Genomic DNA, 20,176 nt, shown 5'->3' with positions numbered 1-20,176 from the left:
CATGAGAGAGAGGTATTTCTGTGTTTCCAGTGTATGGCAGTGTTGTAATTAGAATACACACTGAAAACTGAGACTCTTTCTTATAGAAGTACAACTGAAAAGCATACAGGATGACCGGCATGAGAATAAAGCTGTATCTAAGGTGTGTTAAGAAGAGAGAGAGAGAGAGAGAGAGAGAGAGAGAGAGAGAGAGAGAGAGAGAGAGAGAGAGAGAGAGAGAGAGAGAGAGAATTTTTTTTTTACCTCAGTAAAAACAGTAACTTGAATCTAAGAAGTTAACGTACGTGTGTGTGTGTGTGTGTGTGTGTGTGTGTGTGTGTGTGTGTGTGTGTGTGTGTGTGTGTGTGTGTGTGTGTGTGTGTGTGTGTGTGTGTGTGTATACGCAGCACCAGGAACTGACTTTCTAGATGTCCATGTGCAATGTGTTAATGTGTGTGTCAGCAAAAGTCTGTATGAATATAATGGTGCTGTCAGTAGGCATCACTCAGCTAAGCTACAGACAGACAGGCTCTAATCCAGGGCACAGACAGAGCTGTATACTAAGCTTAGCCTCACACTGGGACCACACCTCGCTCTGACCAGCTCTCCATGCTCTAACATTCTACATTTTTTTCCACACATTTCACTTTTCCCACTTATTACTCGTGGAAAATTCCACTACTTTCTCCTGTGCACAAGCTACAGGTTTAAATTCATTACCCATATAAATGCATTATTGAAACTACAGTGTATCATTATTTCAAAAAGAAATGTTTGCATGTACTGTATATCTCATTATATGTAGTGATCCTTGGGCACTATATTGAATCAAAAGCCCAACATGACTAGCTTCTATTAGAGCTAAAACCATTAGAGTTGAATCTAAAGCTCTGTTAGGATCTCATGTTGTGTCTCATTTTATAAGACTTTAAAGCTGTTATGTTATGTATATATACTGTTATTTTTGTAATACAGCTACCTGTAGCTGTATTTTCTTCAACTAACATAGAAACCTTTTTCTTTAGAAACCCTGAAAACCTGTAGTTACAAAAACTTACATTCAGCATGGTGTGTGAATTCTGGCTCTGGCTCTGGCAGTTCCTTGACCTCAGCTACATCACTCAAGTTCATAACTGGCCTCAACTCAAGACGGAGCAAGAATAGTTGAATTTAGACCTTTGTGACCCTGACCAGGCAGTTACTAATCATAGTTTAAGAAATAATGTGAATGCATCATGCAGTGCCACATGCGTAGGGTATTTTTTGACACGCTTCATATCTGATGCTCGCTCATGTCCACACACAAGAAAGTAAAAATCCTCGCGTTCCTAGGCCCAGTGCACACCTTTAGCCTCAAACAGATGCCTGGGGAACTTCCTGGCAAACTTTAATTACAAAAACAGAATAATGCCTCCTGTTCTGTATTGTGTCTGTTTATTTGTTCATTCTGAATAATGTATTTGTATTCAATCACACACATATTCACAGGAAAAAAAGTTCTTTGAATAAGAAGCAGCACCAGTTTTAATTTTTTTGTCAAACGTTTTAAGTCTTTAATCATTCCTTGTCTCTAAAAAGTAGCAAGAATGGCAAACAGAAACTGCACTTGATATTAGCCAGCTGTTTTATTCAAAACCAAGGACACAAAACGTACCGTTGTTTCATTTCTCCCTTTGTGTAATGTCTAGTATGTCCTCCAAAGGCATTTTGGAGGGGAAAAAAAATTGCTGAGGAATTAATCCACATTCACGTTCGAAGGGGTGTTTTATTCAAAACAATAATGAATCCACAGTCTGAGACAGAAAGAAATCAGCCCAAGCCTCTTGCTCATATACACAGATGGTGCTGTTGTTTTGGGTTCCACCAAAGTAACTTATTTTTTACTTCCTTTTATCCATCTTTATTTCATTTCCTGACTCATATTTCTTGATAAATATTCTTAAGAAGTTCTTGATGGATAAACTGTTTAATCTTTTATTTTCATTACTACGCCTATTACCGCAATGTTAGCATGCAGGATTTACCACGCACGTCGATGCGGCTACAAACACAGTAATCTAGTGGCAGATCATCAAAGAGAATAAAGATCCTTAATGAAATCCCAGACCTGATGCCGCCGAAATTTAGGGGAAAAGCAACAAATCAATAGTGGCAACGGTACGACCAGTTTAAAATGAGAGAGAGAGAGAGAGAGAGAGAGAGAGAGAGAGAGAGAGAGAGAGAGAGAGAGAGAGAGAGAATCATGCAGTGTCTTGCATCAAAGCTATCATGCAAACGCTTAGATTAAAAAAGACAGCCTCAGAAGATGAAATGTTGAATTACACAGTGCGTGAGAGAGCGAGGGAGAGACAGACAGACAGGGAGAGAGGAGAATAGGGTTCATCCAAGGCTATGTGTGGTCTCGGGAAGTCAATAGACACATGGGCAGCATACTAAATGCAGCGTGGCCTGCATCATGACCTATTTTCATCAAACTGACATGCAAATCCTCCACACTCAGTTGCCATGTTATACCCCAAGTCTGCCTGCTTCATAACCTACATCTTACCGTACCTCAAACATGTCTGCATTCCCATACACATGGCCACGTGTATAATCTACACCTTAGCTATAGGTTTGGTTTTATATACTCATAGAGCATGCATGCATGCATACATGGCTTATGAAGTCAAATATTTGATGTGCAACATGTCACAGCTCTTGTGCTTGCATCTGACCGAAATGTGTGAAAACATCTTGCTTGTGTTATTAAAGCAACGTTGTAACAGATCAGGACAAAGCACCAAGCAAAGGCCATACATCTAGTACACAAAGAGTACAACATAAACACTGAAGATGAGGAAGATTGTATAACTGCATGGCTACATCTCAAACCACTAACAACATCAAAGCATGTGCTGTAATTCTTCTCTTTTACAAGGCAATACCGAGGCTGTATATCTCGAAGCAGAGGAATCAAACTGGGACACTGGAGGGTATCATGAGCTCCGCTACACAGTCCGCAGAGGCCGCATTAATCACTGCCGTTCTCCTGTCGCTGATTACGGCTCATCCGTCTCTGCTTGTCCAATGGGAGAAAGCCTCATGAATTTCTGATTAAAAATGTAAGTACCTCATAATACCAACATAACAGATCTGTAAGTGATCACTTTTAACTAACAAAGGTATGATCAACCATCATTTTTGGTGGATTTTCACTGATTTTTTCAATCAATCGATTGGGAAGAAACTGAAAGAAATTGTTAAATGTTTGAAGTCTTTTACCAAGACATGTTTCCATTGGAGTATAAATACAAACATATAAAATCACTGTTAAGAGTTTTCAACACAAAAAAAATAAATGAACGTGGATGATAAGCCCGTGATAGTAATAATGGATATCCAGAAAGAGTGAGAAGGTTATTGAGGAAGTCAAAGTATCAGATTTGTGTCAAGTGTTTATCTGACCTCCTCCATAACAGCAAGTAAAGCTGAGTGCACATTAGATCTCTAACACTAACCCTTCCACAAACACTTCCACAAACACTAACCCTTCCACAAACACTAACCCTTCCACAAACACTAACCCTTCTACAAACCCTTCCACAAACACTAACCCTTCCACAAACACTAACCCTTCCACAAACCCTTCCACAAACACTAACCCTTCCACAAACCCTTCCACAAACACTAACCCTTCCACAAGCACTAACCCTTCCACAAACCCTTCCACAAACACTAACCCTTCCACAAACCCTTCCACAAACACTAACCCTTCCACAAGCACTAACCCTTCCACAAACCCTTCCACAAACCCTTCCACAAACACTAACCCTTCCACAAACACTAACCCTTCCACAAACACTTCCACAAACACTTCCACAAACACAAACACTTCCACAAACACTTCCACAAACACAAACCCTTCCACAAACACTTCCACAAACACAAACACTTCCACAAACACTTCCACAAACACAAACCCTTCCACAAACACTTCCACAAACACAAACCCTTCCACAAACACTTCCACAAACACTAACCCTTCCACAAACCCTTCCACAAACACTAACCCTTCCACAAACACTAACCCTTCCACAAACACTTCCACAAACACTTCCACAAACACAAACCCTTCCACAAACACTTCCACAAACACTAACCCTTCCACAAACACTTCCACAAACACTAACCCTTCCACAAACACTTCCACAAACACAAACCCTTCCACAAACACTAACCCTTCCACAAACACTTCCACAAACACAAACCCTTCCACAAACACAAACACTTCCACAAACACTAACCCTTCCACAAACCCTTCCACAAACACTAACCCTTCCACACTACACAACCTTAATCACTTGTGATCTGTTGTTTTGTACATGATCTCACACAAATAAGGCTGACAAACAACAACACAATCTTTCACCCGGAGAGATCCCCACTGAAGGATGCCTGATCCCTAAATCCCACTCTCTCATGAAAATAAACACAAAAGCTTTCTATCGTGTGTCTTTCTCAGTATTTTTGTATAAAAACTAGAAAGAAAAAAAACAACAGAAAATGTAGAGGAAAGCTTAGTTTGGTTGGCAATAAGCCTGTCATGCAAAAATAACTTCTTTTTTGATTACTTTTTTACATTTTTTTTCTTTTAGTTTTGATATTTGACCATTTGATTATTACACACAATAATTTTGTCCTCATCGTCTCACATGTACACAGATGACAAACTGGAATCTGGGATCTGCTGCGCATGGCACGCATGAATTTGATTTCCTCCCTGATTCTCATTGTTTGATTCAGAGAAGCTCGTGCTACATGATTCAGTTGCACGCATATCAAACTTGCTTGAAAATATTGGCACCTCTGAGTACTCTCAGAGCCTAAGAAATTTGTATTTCTAATGTGACCGTTAGCAGTACACAAGCACTCGTCATGTAGTCTCAGAGCTGGGAGATGAAGTCACTGAACCCTAAAATCAAACTAAGAAGAAACTGTGCAGTGTGATTTGAGGTTATGCGTTGTGTTTGGTTAAAACCAAAGTTTTGTCTCTGCAAACCAGGAAATGCCAGGAAAAGCACCTCATACCTGCTGGATCATTGAAAGTTTGGGGCTGTTTTGCATCTAGGAGTCCAAAAGACTATGGGAAGATTGATGGCATCATGGTTTTGGCTCAGAACCAAAACCTACTCATCTATTTCCATTTGACCAGAGATGAACTTTTATTCAAGATTGTTTATCTCCGTTCCTCCTAATCTTTCTCCAGCTCCAGTTTAATCACTATTCTTTGCTTTTCGTGTCCTTCCATTTCCTTCATTGTTGAGCATTCATTTGTTTTAATTGCTTTTTTTCATTCATGTGCTCCTGTCCAGTAGTAAAGCTAAAAACCTGGCTATAGTGATTCTTTTGAAACAATTATATTCCATTTTCTATCCTGTACATTTGTTTTTTGACTTGTTGCATTATACTATGTATAGAAAATCATTTGTAGCTCTGTAGTATTACTCATGATAAGTAGTTTCTGATTTACAGATCTGAACTGGGTTTTTTTTTCTCTCAATGCTCCCGAAATCAAAGCAAAAAAAAAAAAAAATGATGGTTTTACATAAAATTTGGGCTTAAAAGTTGAGCGCTGTCAAGTGCTTTGCAATAAAGCCTCTAAGCAGTTTGGAGTCTGTGGTTTAGGTACTGTAAATCACAACTCTGGTTACTGGCAAACATGCGCCAGTGTAAAATAACAATATAAGTGCACGCATGGCCGTGATTAGCTATGAAAACACCAAGGTCCGGACCTCAGTAGTTTGGGGAATGTTTTGTTTTTTTACCACCTATGGTGCGCTCTCCAGCTGTCAGATTCAAAATGGAAATTGTCTGCAACTTCCTAGTAATGCAGTGGCAGAATATAGCCTACTTTGAGAGGAAAAAATGACTGACCAATCAAAAATGATTGGATCCAAACAGGCCTCAGAGCAGCTGTGCAGACACCAGGTTTTGCTCATAGACTTAATCAGCCATTTTGTTTAGCTCTAACAAAACAATCTGCAGCAAGACTTTAACCTCATTTTGAGAAATAGCTAGGTAGATAGCTGTAAATGTTTGAATTATGGTATAATAATATGAGCACTGATGAGGACAAACCACCCGTAATGTTGCTAGACAAATCAGCATGCTAGTTGCGGTAATGTTTGCTGATGTACATGAGGATACATTGTATTTTTAATGAGAACTAAAATTGTAAACAATTTTTTTTTTACCTCAGTAAAAACAATAACTTGAGGCTGAACAGTTCATGTACGAATGCTAGGTAGTAAAATATTAGAGTTGATGTGAAACGCAATGAAGTGTATTAATTATGAAGTGGGCCATTTTTTTCCCCTGGTTACGACTCTGAATACATTTACTCTCACGAATATCCACACGAGTCAGTATCTATGAAACAATAGTATGGTATTGTACAATTAACATATCAAATAGTACCTAAGCACAGAAATTTGTACTAAAAGAACCCACAGAATTGTGTCTCTGTGCTGCCGAAAGGACGGACCGTGTGAAAGATTGAAGCATTGCAGCTGTAATTAAAGTGGAATCAGAGTGAGATCTGCACTGCCATGATAATGAGCTTTGTCTGAATTATTAACTAGAGCCGCATCCCTTGGACATGCAGTCCCGTCAAACACACACACACACAACACACACTCACACACAGTGAGATAACAATACATGGCCTACATGTATCTAAAAACTATATTCAAAGCACTGAAGCAAGCAATGTCCTGCAAACTGGTATGAGTATCTTTCCTTTTGAAATGAACTTGCTGACAAATCTAGAAAATTCCATGTAATTTTTGCACATCACAGCCACAAGGGAGAGAAAGTACTGCTATTGTTTCTTCACACCGGTTTAATGGGACCATGCGAAGAACTTGAGCGCACCTGCAGCCCTCAGGCTTGCAACACAACCAAACATCTTTCCACTATTTAAAGTTTAAGTCCAAAAATGTCTGGAAGAAATGGTTTCTGCCTTTGCTGTTTGCTCTTGCTGTAAACATGGACAATACTGTGAGTTTAGACTCATTTCTTATGTAAATAAGGGTATTGACTTAATTAGTAACTAGTTTATCCTGGTCAGGGTTGAGGTTCTTATCCTGGGAATACTGGATACAAGGTGAAATATGACATAGAGGTGATGCCAGTCGCTTTCAGGGCAGCATCCAGACACTCTTGCACAACTTTGGAGGAATTTGGATTAGTCAGTCCACCTACTGGCATGTTTCCGGGAGGTTTGACGAAACCGGTAACACAGGAGGAAACCCACACAGACATGGGGAGAACACAAGCTGTGCCACTGTAACACCTTGATAGTAATAAAGTATACTTCAAAAATGATTTAAATGACAAATGTTAGTTGCTGTTTTAAGTTTAAAGATATCCTGTCTTCTGTAGGGCTCTCGTCGTTCTTTTATCTTAAACGGCATGAAATAAAGGTTCACAGATGTACAATACTGTACCATTAGCATCCATTACTCTGGCTCTAAAGAGTCCAGATATTAAACCATCTGTAACCGACTTGCCTATTCTCAATTCATTCCACATAATCTTTCTCTCACTGACTCCAAAGCACAAGCCGAGCTTTGCCAAAGGCCAGAGCATAGATTTCACTCTCAAACTGTCTGGGCTTTGATGAAGCGTCTGTGCCAAGCCAGCCCACCAAGCTCTCTGTCCTTCTGCTCTGCCTTTGTCAGGACAATGCCAGTGGTGTTTTCTGAAGCCATTTGAGCTTTTCATGGGCTTTCTGGACGTGTTAGCAACGCTGCCTGGGACAGAGCTGCACCACTGGCACAGGCAGGCAAATCAGAGCCGCCCTGCTTGAGAATGAATTCCTCCGTCATAGAAGAATGCCTCACATACTTTATCACAAATTCTTTACATGCTATTACTCACTCCACATTTGATATCTTCCAGTGTTACTTCCAAAATTCTTTAATTCTTATTTTTATTCTCTTTTACTCCATTTATTCCACTTGGGTAATTACTTTATCTCAGTTAGGGTCGCAGTGGATCCGGAGCCTATCCCAGGAACACTGTGGGTAAAGTGGGAGAAATCACACAGGATGGGACGCCGGTCCGTCACAGGGAGCCGTGCACAAACACACACGCATTCATACCTACAGGCAATTTATTGTAGTCAGTCCACCTACCTGCATGTTTTGGACAGTGGGAGGAAAACCAGAGAACCCAGAGGCAACCCACACAAACACAGGGAGAACATGCAAATCTCGACACAGACAGTTACCTGAGCTCAGGCACCCTGGAGCTGTAAGGCGGCAATGTTACCAGCTGCAACACTGTGTCACCTTTAATAAAAACAGTCCGCCCTTTCATTGTGTGAATACTGTATCCTGCAAGATACAACGTTACGCTGTACTCTCATTTCAGGGCAAGGGGCTTCCCAGCTTCTATACACATTCCTTATGGATCATTCTACTAATTCCTACTGATTAAAAAAAGAATGTTCTTTCATATCTACAACACAAACTCAGTGATATTCTGCTTCTTCTTTCAATTCTTTCACCTCTGAAACCTCTCCCTGTACCACCTATACTTCACTATAGCAGATTTTACTCTCAAGATTGACAAAGAAAGGCCATGCTGATTAATCTAGGACTGTACTGGACATGTGACACTTTAATGTTCTCCACCAAAAAAATGAAATTTGCATCCGTTTTAGGGTTGCTCACGTTCAGCATCAAATTTCTTTGACATGTCACAATCCACAATGGTGATTAATGGCTCATATGAAAGTAGACACTCAGGGCGTTAAGAAAATTTTTCGCATGTGTTTCTGTTTTTAACTAACTTACTGGGGGCAAATATTTTCATTAAAAAAAGTCGAAATGTTTATATCTTCAACGTAAATGCTGATATCAAATCCATTTTTGCTCTCTCGGACATCTCAAGTGCTTGTTCATAAGTGCTTAAGATGTCAAACTATTATCTTTAACCACTAATCTTCTGTGCAAGGTTAACAACAGAGGTATAAACATCTCACACCGAAATCCAACAGTGTCCTGACTCATTTAATATCAGATTTGCAGCAATAAAATAATGCATTTGTTTATTCTGATTAAAAAGTCTGATAAGTCGATGTCTATTAGCAGGCGGAATAAAACGGTAGTGTAATTGTAAAATGCGTTAACAGGGTCTATGTCATTGAAAAGGCTTTCTTTTAACTGAATAGACAGATTACAAAACAAAAAATAACCATAAGAACTGGAGGAATTGTTCAGAATTTCAACAGATAAAACAGTCCCACACACACACATCTACTTCAGTACTTCAGACAGCAGCACCTGTAACTGAAATCACGATTCTGGTTTCTCACATTGTTGCTTTGACAAACTGATTTTTCCTGAAAAATAAGCACCAATTGTAGTAGAGCCTTCAAAAAGAAGAATGGAAAAGAAAAGAAAAGAAAAGAAAAACTCCCCAAATACTTCTTGTAGATATGTTTGTTACTAAACACTTCATACGTGAACACTGACACACACACACACACACACACACACACACACACACACACACACAGACTCTGCTTTAATAACACCCAGATCTCATAATCTGCTTTTACTTTACCCCCCATTTAACTTCACAAGTGTTTATTTGTGTCTGAACGTATTTGTGTGTGAGCGAGTGATTATGTGTTTGTGTGTATAATAGAAAAAAAACAGTGTGCTTGTGTGTTTGAGTGAGTGTGTGTGCATGTGTCAGAATTAAAAGTGCATTAAAAGCTGATGCCAACTGTTCAGAGGCCAACACGTGCGAGCATGTGAGCCTGTTTTCCACAACATTATTTTGATTGAATCAAGTTGTTTTTCACCCTTATCACACTTCTCTGACAAATCAAAGCTTGCACCCTGCTGCAAAGTCCAATGGGAGCATATGAGTGACACCCAGCTGTAGATCCCGGGGCAAAACAAACACATCCCGAGGAATTAGGCCAGATTTAAATCTAGTTTTGACTGTATGATCTTACGATTAGTATAAGCTAGCTTTGGATTGGGGAGATCTACATCTGAAAGCAATTTTGTTGTAGGTAAAATTCTATCGAATGATCTTACATTCAGATGGTAAAATAATTGTAAACACTAACAGTCATTCATGGTGGATGTCGGAGATGTAGCAAATACCAATACAGAACCAAGGAGGCATACAGGGCTGAACATCATGCATATGATATCCAGACAGTTTGAGTTTTTTGTGTATCCATTACTGAAGTGAGTCTAGTGCTTTGTAGGCAGTATTATTTAATAGCCTTTTACATGCTCTCAAATCATATAGGCTACAATAAAATTGCTATTATTTACCCTGTTCAGGTACTAACAACATTCCATATTTAACAAGAGTCTAATAAACAACCAGGCTCAAGTGAACACCCTATAAAAACCCACACAGCCTAAAGGTCTGCATGTGTAAATAATTTTGAATAGTCTGCAGAACTTCTTTCTCTCTCATGTCTTATTTTCAAGTTGATGTTTCCAAACTAGTCACATAGCTCTCTCTCTCTCTGTGTGTGTGTGTGTGTGTGTGTGTGTGTGTGTGTGTGTGTGTGTGTGTGTGTGTGTGTGTGTGTGTGTGTCTGTGTGTGTCTGTGTGTGTCTGTGTGTTGTGACTTTCTCAGTGTTCTGCCAAAATGAGACAAATCATTCACAAAAATTCAGTACAGTTCCAAAATTATGTTCTGGACCACTCCTTGGCAACATTATAATATCAAATGTGAAGAAAAAGGCAATCAAATCTCTTTTTAGTGAGTGAGACAGAAAAAATAAAAGCACCAGCGAGAAAAATCCCTTATGTGCTGCATTATAAAGCATGAGCACTCAGATGGCCACAACGAGAAAACCAAAAAAAACCTAATTAGATTCTTATGAAAGTAAGTCATAGGCCACTTTGAAGGAAATAAACCGGTTAACCGTCTCAATGTGACATCATTTGCATTAATCTGTCGCCAAGTATATTGTGGTTTACTTTTACGGTTGCAGTTGGCTCATCGTGTGATTGTTCAATGCCCTCTAATATGATGCACCTCTATTTCTTTAACTCTTTATTGCTGTTGGTTAAACGTGAAGGTGCATTACGTGTGCAGCCTGTAGTTCCCTCTGGCCGGATTGACTCCCCAGAGATCTTTAGACTCGTCAACCCCAGGCTCACATACACTACACATCACTACAATCTAATCAGCTCAAATGCGTCACGGAGCTTCACATTCGCACGAATCTGGGTGGATGGGTTTTTCTCTAAACGCGAGCCCAGCACTACGAACCCAGTGAACCCTCTCCACCCCCACGTCCCACTGCTCACCATTCATCGCGCTCTTATGCGTCATGATACGAGGCATCATTTTAAATGATCAGTTCAATGTGCTGCGGTCACCGGAGGACACAATGGGGTTTTTTTTACTACTATAGCAGTGAACGCGAACTCTGTGTACCTGTGTAACACGCGTGCAGCGGCTTCAGGCACGAGAGAATAAAACCAATGATCAATGCACAAGCATACCTTCCAGCCGGCAGAGCTATTGCTGTCCCCTTTATCCTTGAAATATGGCACGAAGCGCACCATCCAGTCGTAGATTTGGGAGAGCGTGAGGCGCTTGTCGGGCGTGCTCTCGATGGCGCGGGTGATGAGGTCGGCGTATGACTGGTTGCCCCACGCGTTCCGCCGCGACGATTTGGATTTGCGCAGCTGGCCGGCCGCGTCCAGCGCAGCGGCGGCGGCCGCGAGGGGTACCGGTGCTCCGGTGGGGTGCTTCAGCTCTGCCGGTGCTCCGCCGCCGTTTCTCTCGGCGCGACACGCGGGCACGTCAAAGGGCTCCACTTTTACTGGCGGAACACGGAGCTCCTCTTCCGGACGCGGCAGCTGTGGCCAGGTGCATGAGCGCGCACGGCCGTAATCCCCGTCACGTTCAACCTGATGCGCGTCCATCCCGCCGTTCTCCATCATCAGCATCTGGGCGGTTTTGTTCTCTTTAACACTGCCAAGGTCAAAATCAACCCAATCGTAAATCCAACCACGATCTTGAAACGTCGAGTCTGTCTTATTACTGTCCGCTCGATCGTCTCTCACGGTCGGATCCAAATAAGCAATAAGCATGAACCAAACGCGCGGCGAGCCGCGGAGCGCGCGCTCATTGTGTAAGACGTCTGCAATATCAAAAGCGAGCACGCGAGTGTAGCCAACGCATCGTTGTTAGCAACAGTCTTTCTTCCATGTTACTGAACAATTCACTGGCGCGCTGGAATCACACGCCCATCGCCGCGCCGTGCCAAATTCAAAGCCACATGAGAAAGCCTGTGAAATTTCAAATCGCTTGTGCGCAGCAACAGTTGATTGTTCTGACAGACTCCTTGAAAAGACGCCCCACGAGCTCGTCAATTTTTATCTTATCGAGCTTCAAAGGGGAAAAAACTGAGACACAGAGAGAAAGAGAGAGAGAAAGCGAAAATCAATCGAAGCTCTGTCTGGTTTCTGGTGTCTTTTTCCCCCTTTAGATTTGTAACCGGATTCACACGCAAGCACTCACCCAACGACTGACAGCGCGCGCGCAACTACCGCCTTTACCCTGCACATCACTAGAATCGTTAATAAACGAAATGCAGAAACGCAAAACGAGCTCTGTTACGGATTTGCGCGCGCACATGATCTTTGTGCCCACGTGCGTATGTCTGTTCGGATCCATGTCTAAATTGCGCGTTATTTATCCGACTAATGGACACGAATCTTTCCCTCTGGGCCAGCTTTATCCAGGGAGACAGTGATCATTTAATGTTCTCTGCTTTTTGGTTAGGCATTATTGTGCACAAATAAATAAAAAAAACACGTGCATGCATTTATACGCTTATATGTGCATATAAATCATTAGACGAAGGCCTGTGTATAAATCCATGTATTATATGTAATAAAATAACAAAATGCTCTGATTGAACACCAGTTACAATCTGTACAGCAGCCAAGGATTACAAATAGATTTTCTGAATATAAAAATACACATTAAGCCCCTTTTATTGTAGGAGCGCGTGACACCTGTTGCACTGACAGGTTCAGATGTGACACGAGTGTTAACGCCGCGGCGCACCTTTTTCACTGCATCTGATGTTCCTGCCAGTTCTTATGGCAACATTTGGACCTTGACAATTATTAGGGGTAGATATGGAGAAGAGGGAAAGAGAATCAGTGGCCACGTGAGATCGTTTCAGCGCCAGATCTGTCTGCCAAATGCGTTTAAATCCGCAGAGGGGAAAACGAGGCAGGAAAGTGGCATATTTGGATGGTGGTGGCTTTTTGGCGAGATATTTGTGTCCTATGTACGAGCGCGAGTGGGTGGGGACGGTGCAAACGTGCCATTTAACATTAGTAGCCGCGTGTAAGGCGCTGATAAAGTGACAGATTTGGCACAGAGAGATTCCGCCGGACCCGAATAAGACACCCCTCTATGCTCCATCTCCAACTAGCGCCGACCCTCTGAGAGTGATTGATGTTTTGCCAAAATCCCGTCCGCTCACTATATGTGGTGCAAAAGCCTCCCTAGTGATGTGGTGACACTATGCACGACTATTGACAGGTCGGTCGTCATTGGCAACCGTGTCCCCAGTCTTCAGACCCTCCGCTGGCTATTATTAATCTACAGAGAGTGAGGGGAAAGTAGAGACAAAAGAGAGAGAGAGAGAGAGAGAGAGAGAGAGAGAGAGAGAGAGAGAGAGAGAGAGAGAGAGAGAGAGAGAGAGTAATTGCGTTTAAATCGTGTCTTTAATGAAGCGTGAGGACCCTATCAACGTGTGTACTCATTAAAATGTGTGTGAATTACGCACAAAGGTACTGGCAAAAGCAAAGAGAAGCTTCTACTTGTGCAGTGTTTCCAAATCTTTTGAGGGGGAAAGAAGAAATTGGAAGTCGCCAGATGACGCAATAAGATCATTTGCATATCAGTTGAATTGTTACTATTATTTGCATCAAACCGTGAAGAAGGAAGATTTTCCCAAGACCCAAAGTGAGAAGTCTTGATGCCCCCACAACATATTCTTTCAGTCAAAGATACACATTTTTACAGCCAAAAAGTAGCAGCAGTAGTTAAGTAGTTAATTTCTGCAAATTACATTTACATGTATTAATAAAGTGGACACTTCCATACAAATTGACTAACAAATAAAGAAATGAAGCAAAGCGGTATACCAAGCTGAGGACCAAGCCATACTAGATTTTTAATGGAGTGCTAGAAGAGCAAGGTGCACAAGAGTGGAGGTATATGTGCGGGTGTAAATTCCCAAATCACTTTCCAGCCAGTAGAAAGTGTCAAAAATCAACCTTGATGAGCAAGAAGAAAATAGAGCTCATGTGCCTCGGTGCACCTTGTTCACTTTGTTAATTACAACACTCGCTGATAATGTTCTGTGTGCTCAGGTCAGCCTTTCTTATTAAATATCTCTATTAAAGATATTATCTTCATCACAAGAACATCCACTGCTATAGAAAGTGTCAGTCCCTCATTTACAGTAGTTACCTCCATTAATCATGTCTAGCTGTGTTTAGAAAAGGGTAAAATTGCAAATATCATGGCAAACATGGTGTCATACTTGCATATTGATAACAGTTTACATTACTCTATTCGTTACAGCATAAGTTGTTCTTAACTTTTCTTGCTGCATAATTTGTATTAAATTAAACAGAAAGTAACCGCTTCATAAATTCATGAATTCACGTCAGTACTTTTAAATATCTGTGTAACTTCTATACATCCCTTTCCTACATCAAATGACAGGAAAATGAGAAATGTTATCAAGATTTAATTTTGTCTGTACTTCTGTTCCAGATGTGAAAAAATCCTACAGAATAGCAGGTAAATGTGTGTTTTTTGTTGCAACAATGGTATTTTTAACTTTTTTGTTTTATGATGAAGAAATATGGCAAGGTGAGCACAACAGGAAGCATTTACACCATAAGGTTCCTCGTTTCGATCCTTAGTTTAGGTTATTGTTCTTATTTAGAGCATTTAGCAGACACCCTTATCCAGAGTGACTTACAATTTTTATTTCTATTTATACAACAGACAATTGAGGGTTATGGGAATTGCTCAGGGGCCCAGCAGTGGCAGCTTGGTGGACCTGGGATTCGAACTCATGAACTTCCAGTAAATCATTCAACACCTTAACCACTAGGCTACCATATCCCAGAATCAACAGACCCTGGTCAGAATGTCAGTGTGTCTGAAGACAAATTAATAAATACATACAGTTATTGTCATTTTCCAGGATGTCAGTCTGCAAAAACTATTACTTAAAACGGCATGTTGGAGTTTCCTGCTGTGCAGTACATAGTCCATGTGTAGAGTTAAATAAGAACATAGATTTCATGCATCCTTTCTGAGGAACAAGCAAGATGTTCATAAATCACATAATGTTTATTAGGCTTCCCGCACTTTATTTCATTGCACTACATAAGCAATGATGTTGCTTGAGAAGAACGTCTGTGCACAATGAAATCCCAAATGTAGAATTAGAACAGTCAGGGTGTTTCATTTACAAGTGCCATGTTTATACAATACAAGTTTTAAACAAATGATCATTGTAACAGTTACTTCAACACCTGGGACTGTGCTTCGGAGGAAGAAATTGTCAGAGATTGCTTTGAAATTTATTTATTTAAAAGTACAAATACTGTGATGAACATTAAGTCTTTACATTTATTTATGGGCTAAATAATAACTTAATGTCTATGATTTGTGATTTGTAATAACCTTGGATTGAGACACGTAGGTGTGTCTTCTGTCCAGAGTTGTCAAAGTCAAAAAATAAAATAAAGTTGAAAGGATGTAAAGTATGCTATGGGGTATGCTGGCTTTGTGGTTAGCATGTTTGCTTCACACTTCATATGGTTGGGGGTTTGATTCCTGCTACTGCTTTGGGTGTGTGTGTGTGTGTGTGTGTGTGTGTGTGTGTGTGTGTGTGTGTGTGTGTGTGTGTGTGTGTGTAGTTTGCATGTTTTCCCAATGTTTTGGGGGTTTCCTCTGAGTACTCTGGTTTCCTACCTTGGTCTAAAGACATGTGTAGGCTGATCTGCTACAGATCTCTACATTGGTGTGTGAGAGTGTGTGTGATTGTGCCCTGTGATGGGATGGGACAATGTCCAGGGAGTCCCTCACCTTGTGAGGTGAACTTTATGGGGAAAACCTTAGTTCCTGGCAACCCTGTTGTAACTTAGTACTGAAAATGGATGAATGGACAGTATGCCGTAGATAACATGAAACATATTAAAGACTATAGCACAATCTGTTCATCTTTGTATATGCTAATAGACACCACTTTATATGGCGATATTACTTTTTTTTTTTTTTTTTGATTTGTTGAGTAACACAACCTCTGCAGCAAACTATATTTAAAAATATAAAGTCAATAGTATGGTTTCCTTCTGATGAGCTTTTCTGTGCAGATTATGTTTGTGAAAGTAATCATGCACAGTAGAACTAAAACTCATCTTCCTTCAGGTCCTTGGCATCATTTGGAATTTTGATTCCTTTCCAGACAAAACTGCACATATGCTGGGAATAGAGATAATTTGGTCTCCCAGATTTTACCTTGATTTCCACAGTTCTGCTCACTGAAACAAATGTATGGAAAAACCTTCACAGAAATTGTACCTTACATATCTTATATTGCCAAAACTGTGACTATGCATACTTGTTTATTGACAGTGTGTTGATCATTTCTGCGCTAATAGCATAGGTTGCTTAGGGCTAGTTAAAATGCCAAATACATCTTCCGTTGTCTTAATTCGGGTGTCACAGTGGTGCAATAGATAGCAATCCCGCCTCACAGCTGAGCTTGAGTTACTCCGTGTGGAGTTTTATATGTTCTCTCCGTGTCTGAATAGGGTTCCCCAGGGTTCTCAGGTTTCCACCATTTCCCAAAAGCTTACCAGGATTGGTGACATTAAAATTGCCCTTAGGCATAAATGAGAGTGTGGGTGAATGGTGGTCTGTGATGGATTGGTGTCCCATTCAATGTGTAATCCCATTCCCGGTCCACAACCAGGCTTCAGATCTAATGCAAAGTAGGATCTTACTAAGGTCAAGTGGTTACAGAAGATGAATGATGGTTTTAAATGTTCTTAATTCATTTCTCTGCTCTATCTCTGTCTACATTTATCTTTCTTTGAATTATTTTCCTGTTGATCCACCCATAATATTTTTTCACTTGGTTTTCTCTAGACTGTCTGACTTGATCTGTATAAGATCTCTTTGATTGTCCTAGTTTCCCGTCATTCAACAAACCTACCCCAGTTCCCTACCCTTTTTCTCAGAGTACTGTAGAATTGCAATAGGCATGCATCTGGGTGTTTCTGCACGAATGGCCATCCAAGGAATGAGCCTCCTCCACAAGCCTGGGCCTTTGCCAACCATGTGGTCTTCCAATGTCACAGAGAAAGAGTTAGAGAGGGAGAAAGGGAGAGACGTGTTTGGCACATAACTACAGCAGTCCGGCCAAAGCCACAGTGCTGGAACTCTGTCTCTCTACACTGACTGTGCATAACACTGACTAATACTTCCTGCTTGGCTGTGTGCATTTGCCCTTTTCCTTCTCTCTGAGGTTAAGTGATGCTGACCATGTCTCAGCAGGGCACCCTTACATCCTCTTGCCATGAAAACAACTTTTGGAAATCTCACTTAATTTAGGAGAAAAAATATATTAGTCGAAACACAAGATATTCGCAAGGGATTGCAAAGGATCTCTCTCACAGGGAACGGAATGGTGAAGCTTTATCCAGCAAAAATCAACACTTAATCTCGTCTGAGATCTCCCACTACACTAAAGCAGCAACTCAAACAGTGGGAACAGAATGCAGGTGCATGTCTCCAATCTTTCCAGATTTATCATGAAATAGATTATGTTCTTCATCTTGCTGAATTCATAATATCCAAACTGTTAAAACGAGATACAGTACATCAAGACTGTCAGCTGATGAGTTTTAAAATATTCTGTGGCCTGTAGTTAGTATAAAGGGCAAATTCTGTTGTAACAGCCAGGATTTTATGTGCCTCAGAAAGACAAAGCAGAGGAAAGAAAGAGAGATAGTACAATAGACGAAGAGACAGGTAGAGTGACTGTGAAATGTGTTGGATTCATGATAATTATGTGTGAACACAAGCACATGCACTGAAGGTGTCAAGAGAGGAAAGAGCTAACTCTTTTTTGTATGATTGTGTAGGCAGTAGGGGGTTAATAGATTTCCAACTCTCACGAGCAAGCACAGTGTTAGCAAGTAAAATGTGCTGTGCACACAATGATCTGTGGGGACTGAGTGTGAGTGAAGTGATGCCTGTATGTGAGGAGTGAGTTATACGACTGTACAGGGTGTCATGTGGAAGCAGCCGGGCAGGCACAGTGTCAGCAGGTGTTCTGGCAAGTTCCGCCTGGCTGGCTGGCTCACAACACAGGCAATGACAGTACCTTCACTCAGACTGTCAGACAAGGTCACCTAACGTTAGCCCTGTCACTTTACACATGGAGCATCTTCTTTACCAACCTAAGCACACTTTTTATACTTTTTTTTTTCAACTTTTTATTCCTAACACATGGTCTCACCACCATATTATGCTCGTTCTTACTCTGTTTACCACCTGATTCAATTAAATCTAAATTATCTTTACCCATGAGGCCCTCAGATATCGTCTCTCATTCAAGCTAAACTACCCTTTCCCTTTATCTGTCCTTATCCCTCCATCCACATTCTACATTTTTGCCAGAACTTTCTTAGTCAACTCAACCACTTTCTATTGTACTTTTCTCTAAATTAACTTTTTCTTATGCAACCAAACCCAACTATAATCCCAGTCACAACTCCACAGCTGCAGTTCAACATAGGTTTATAAATTTACCCATTTTGAACTTTTATGAAGTCCCTAAATTAGATGGTGCAACCAGTTACCATTAGAAATAATTGTGTAAGTATAAATTCACCTGTTCCGGGAAGGCTTCAGAGAACATATTTAAACCAACACCTACTATGAAGACCAATGAGCTATCAACAAATTCCACCATGCCCACAGTGAAGCATGATGGTGGTAGCATCATGTTATGTGAATGTTTTTTTTATCTGAAAGAACTGGGAAACATATCAGCGGTGAGAGCAAGATACATGGCAATGCTAGAAGAAATCAGCCAGTGGTTCATTTCCCAACAATACAACATCAAATACAAGAGTATAGTCAATGCTACACAGGAGTTTCAAAAACAAGAACCCAAATTTGTAAAAAATAGTCCAATCAAAGAATAGACCTTAAACTGATTGAGAACTTGAGGTAAAGCTTTACAACTATTGTTTACCATAAGTTTTATAAGCAATTTTGGCAAGAAGAATTGGCAGAAAAATATCAGGATCCAGATGTGCAACGCCGACGGAGACATATTCCAGAAGATTTGCAGATGGACTCACAGCCTAAGATGGTTTTACCAAATACTTCAGCAAGAAGGATATTTATACAACATCTGCTTTTTCTTTCTTTATTTGACAATTTGAAAAAATGCACCTTAAAATGTTGCACTATAAATGTCTAATTCCAGCTTATAATGCTACAAAATCTGGACTTCTTCAAAGGTCAATACTTACATATACCATTGTGCGTTATGTGTTTAACTTGCTGTAAGCATATAATATAGCTACTAAAGGATCTTGACCCAGTTTATCTCTAAAATGATCCACGAACGGCTATTAAACAAGCAGAGATACCTTCATTTCCATGAAACATTTCAAGACACTTATTTCAAGATATAACCCTATAAATTAGATGAAGGGTTTTAAATCCAGCTTTCCACTTTTCTCTGGTAAAAAGAAAGAAAGGTTATAGGCAAGAGCCAGGGCACAAATCTCCTCTTGCATCCCTGTGACTGACAATCTGTTCTTATTTTGTGTTTAATAAAACAGCGGTCATAGGTTAACACAGTGTGTTTGTGTGTGTGTGTGTGTGTGTGTGTGTGTGTGTGTGTGTGTGTGTGTGTGTGTGTGTGTGTGTGTGTGTGTGTGGTGTTGGTGTTGGTGGTGGGTGGGGGGTGTTGCATGCTTGAATTAGAGAGAGAGAAAAAATGAGTGAGTTCATAGGGTCGTATATCATTAAGCAATTGAGAAAGTTAATTAGGCAGCTCTGATAATTATTGCCATGGCAACCTGA

At 40.6% G+C, this 20,176-nt stretch overlaps 1 protein-coding gene across 1 annotated transcript in view; it reads right to left on the bottom strand.

Annotated features, from left to right (window-relative positions):
- Positions 1 to 12,720, bottom strand: part of foxo6b (forkhead box O6 b) — a 31,710-nt gene extending 18,990 nt beyond the window's left edge. The window contains exon 1 of the mRNA XM_027164931.2: positions 11,518 to 12,720. Coding sequence (XP_027020732.2) covers positions 11,518 to 12,111 — 594 coding nt within the window. The 5' untranslated portion in view covers positions 12,112 to 12,720. The remainder of the gene's footprint in view (positions 1 to 11,517) is intronic.
- Between the last annotated feature and the right edge of the window lie 7,456 nt (positions 12,721 to 20,176).

This window comes from Tachysurus fulvidraco, chromosome 7 (assembly GCF_022655615.1).
Source record: "Tachysurus fulvidraco isolate hzauxx_2018 chromosome 7, HZAU_PFXX_2.0, whole genome shotgun sequence".
Classification (NCBI taxonomy): Eukaryota; Metazoa; Chordata; class Actinopteri; order Siluriformes; family Bagridae; genus Tachysurus; species Tachysurus fulvidraco.
This window is presented reverse-complemented; position numbering and strand designations above follow the sequence as displayed.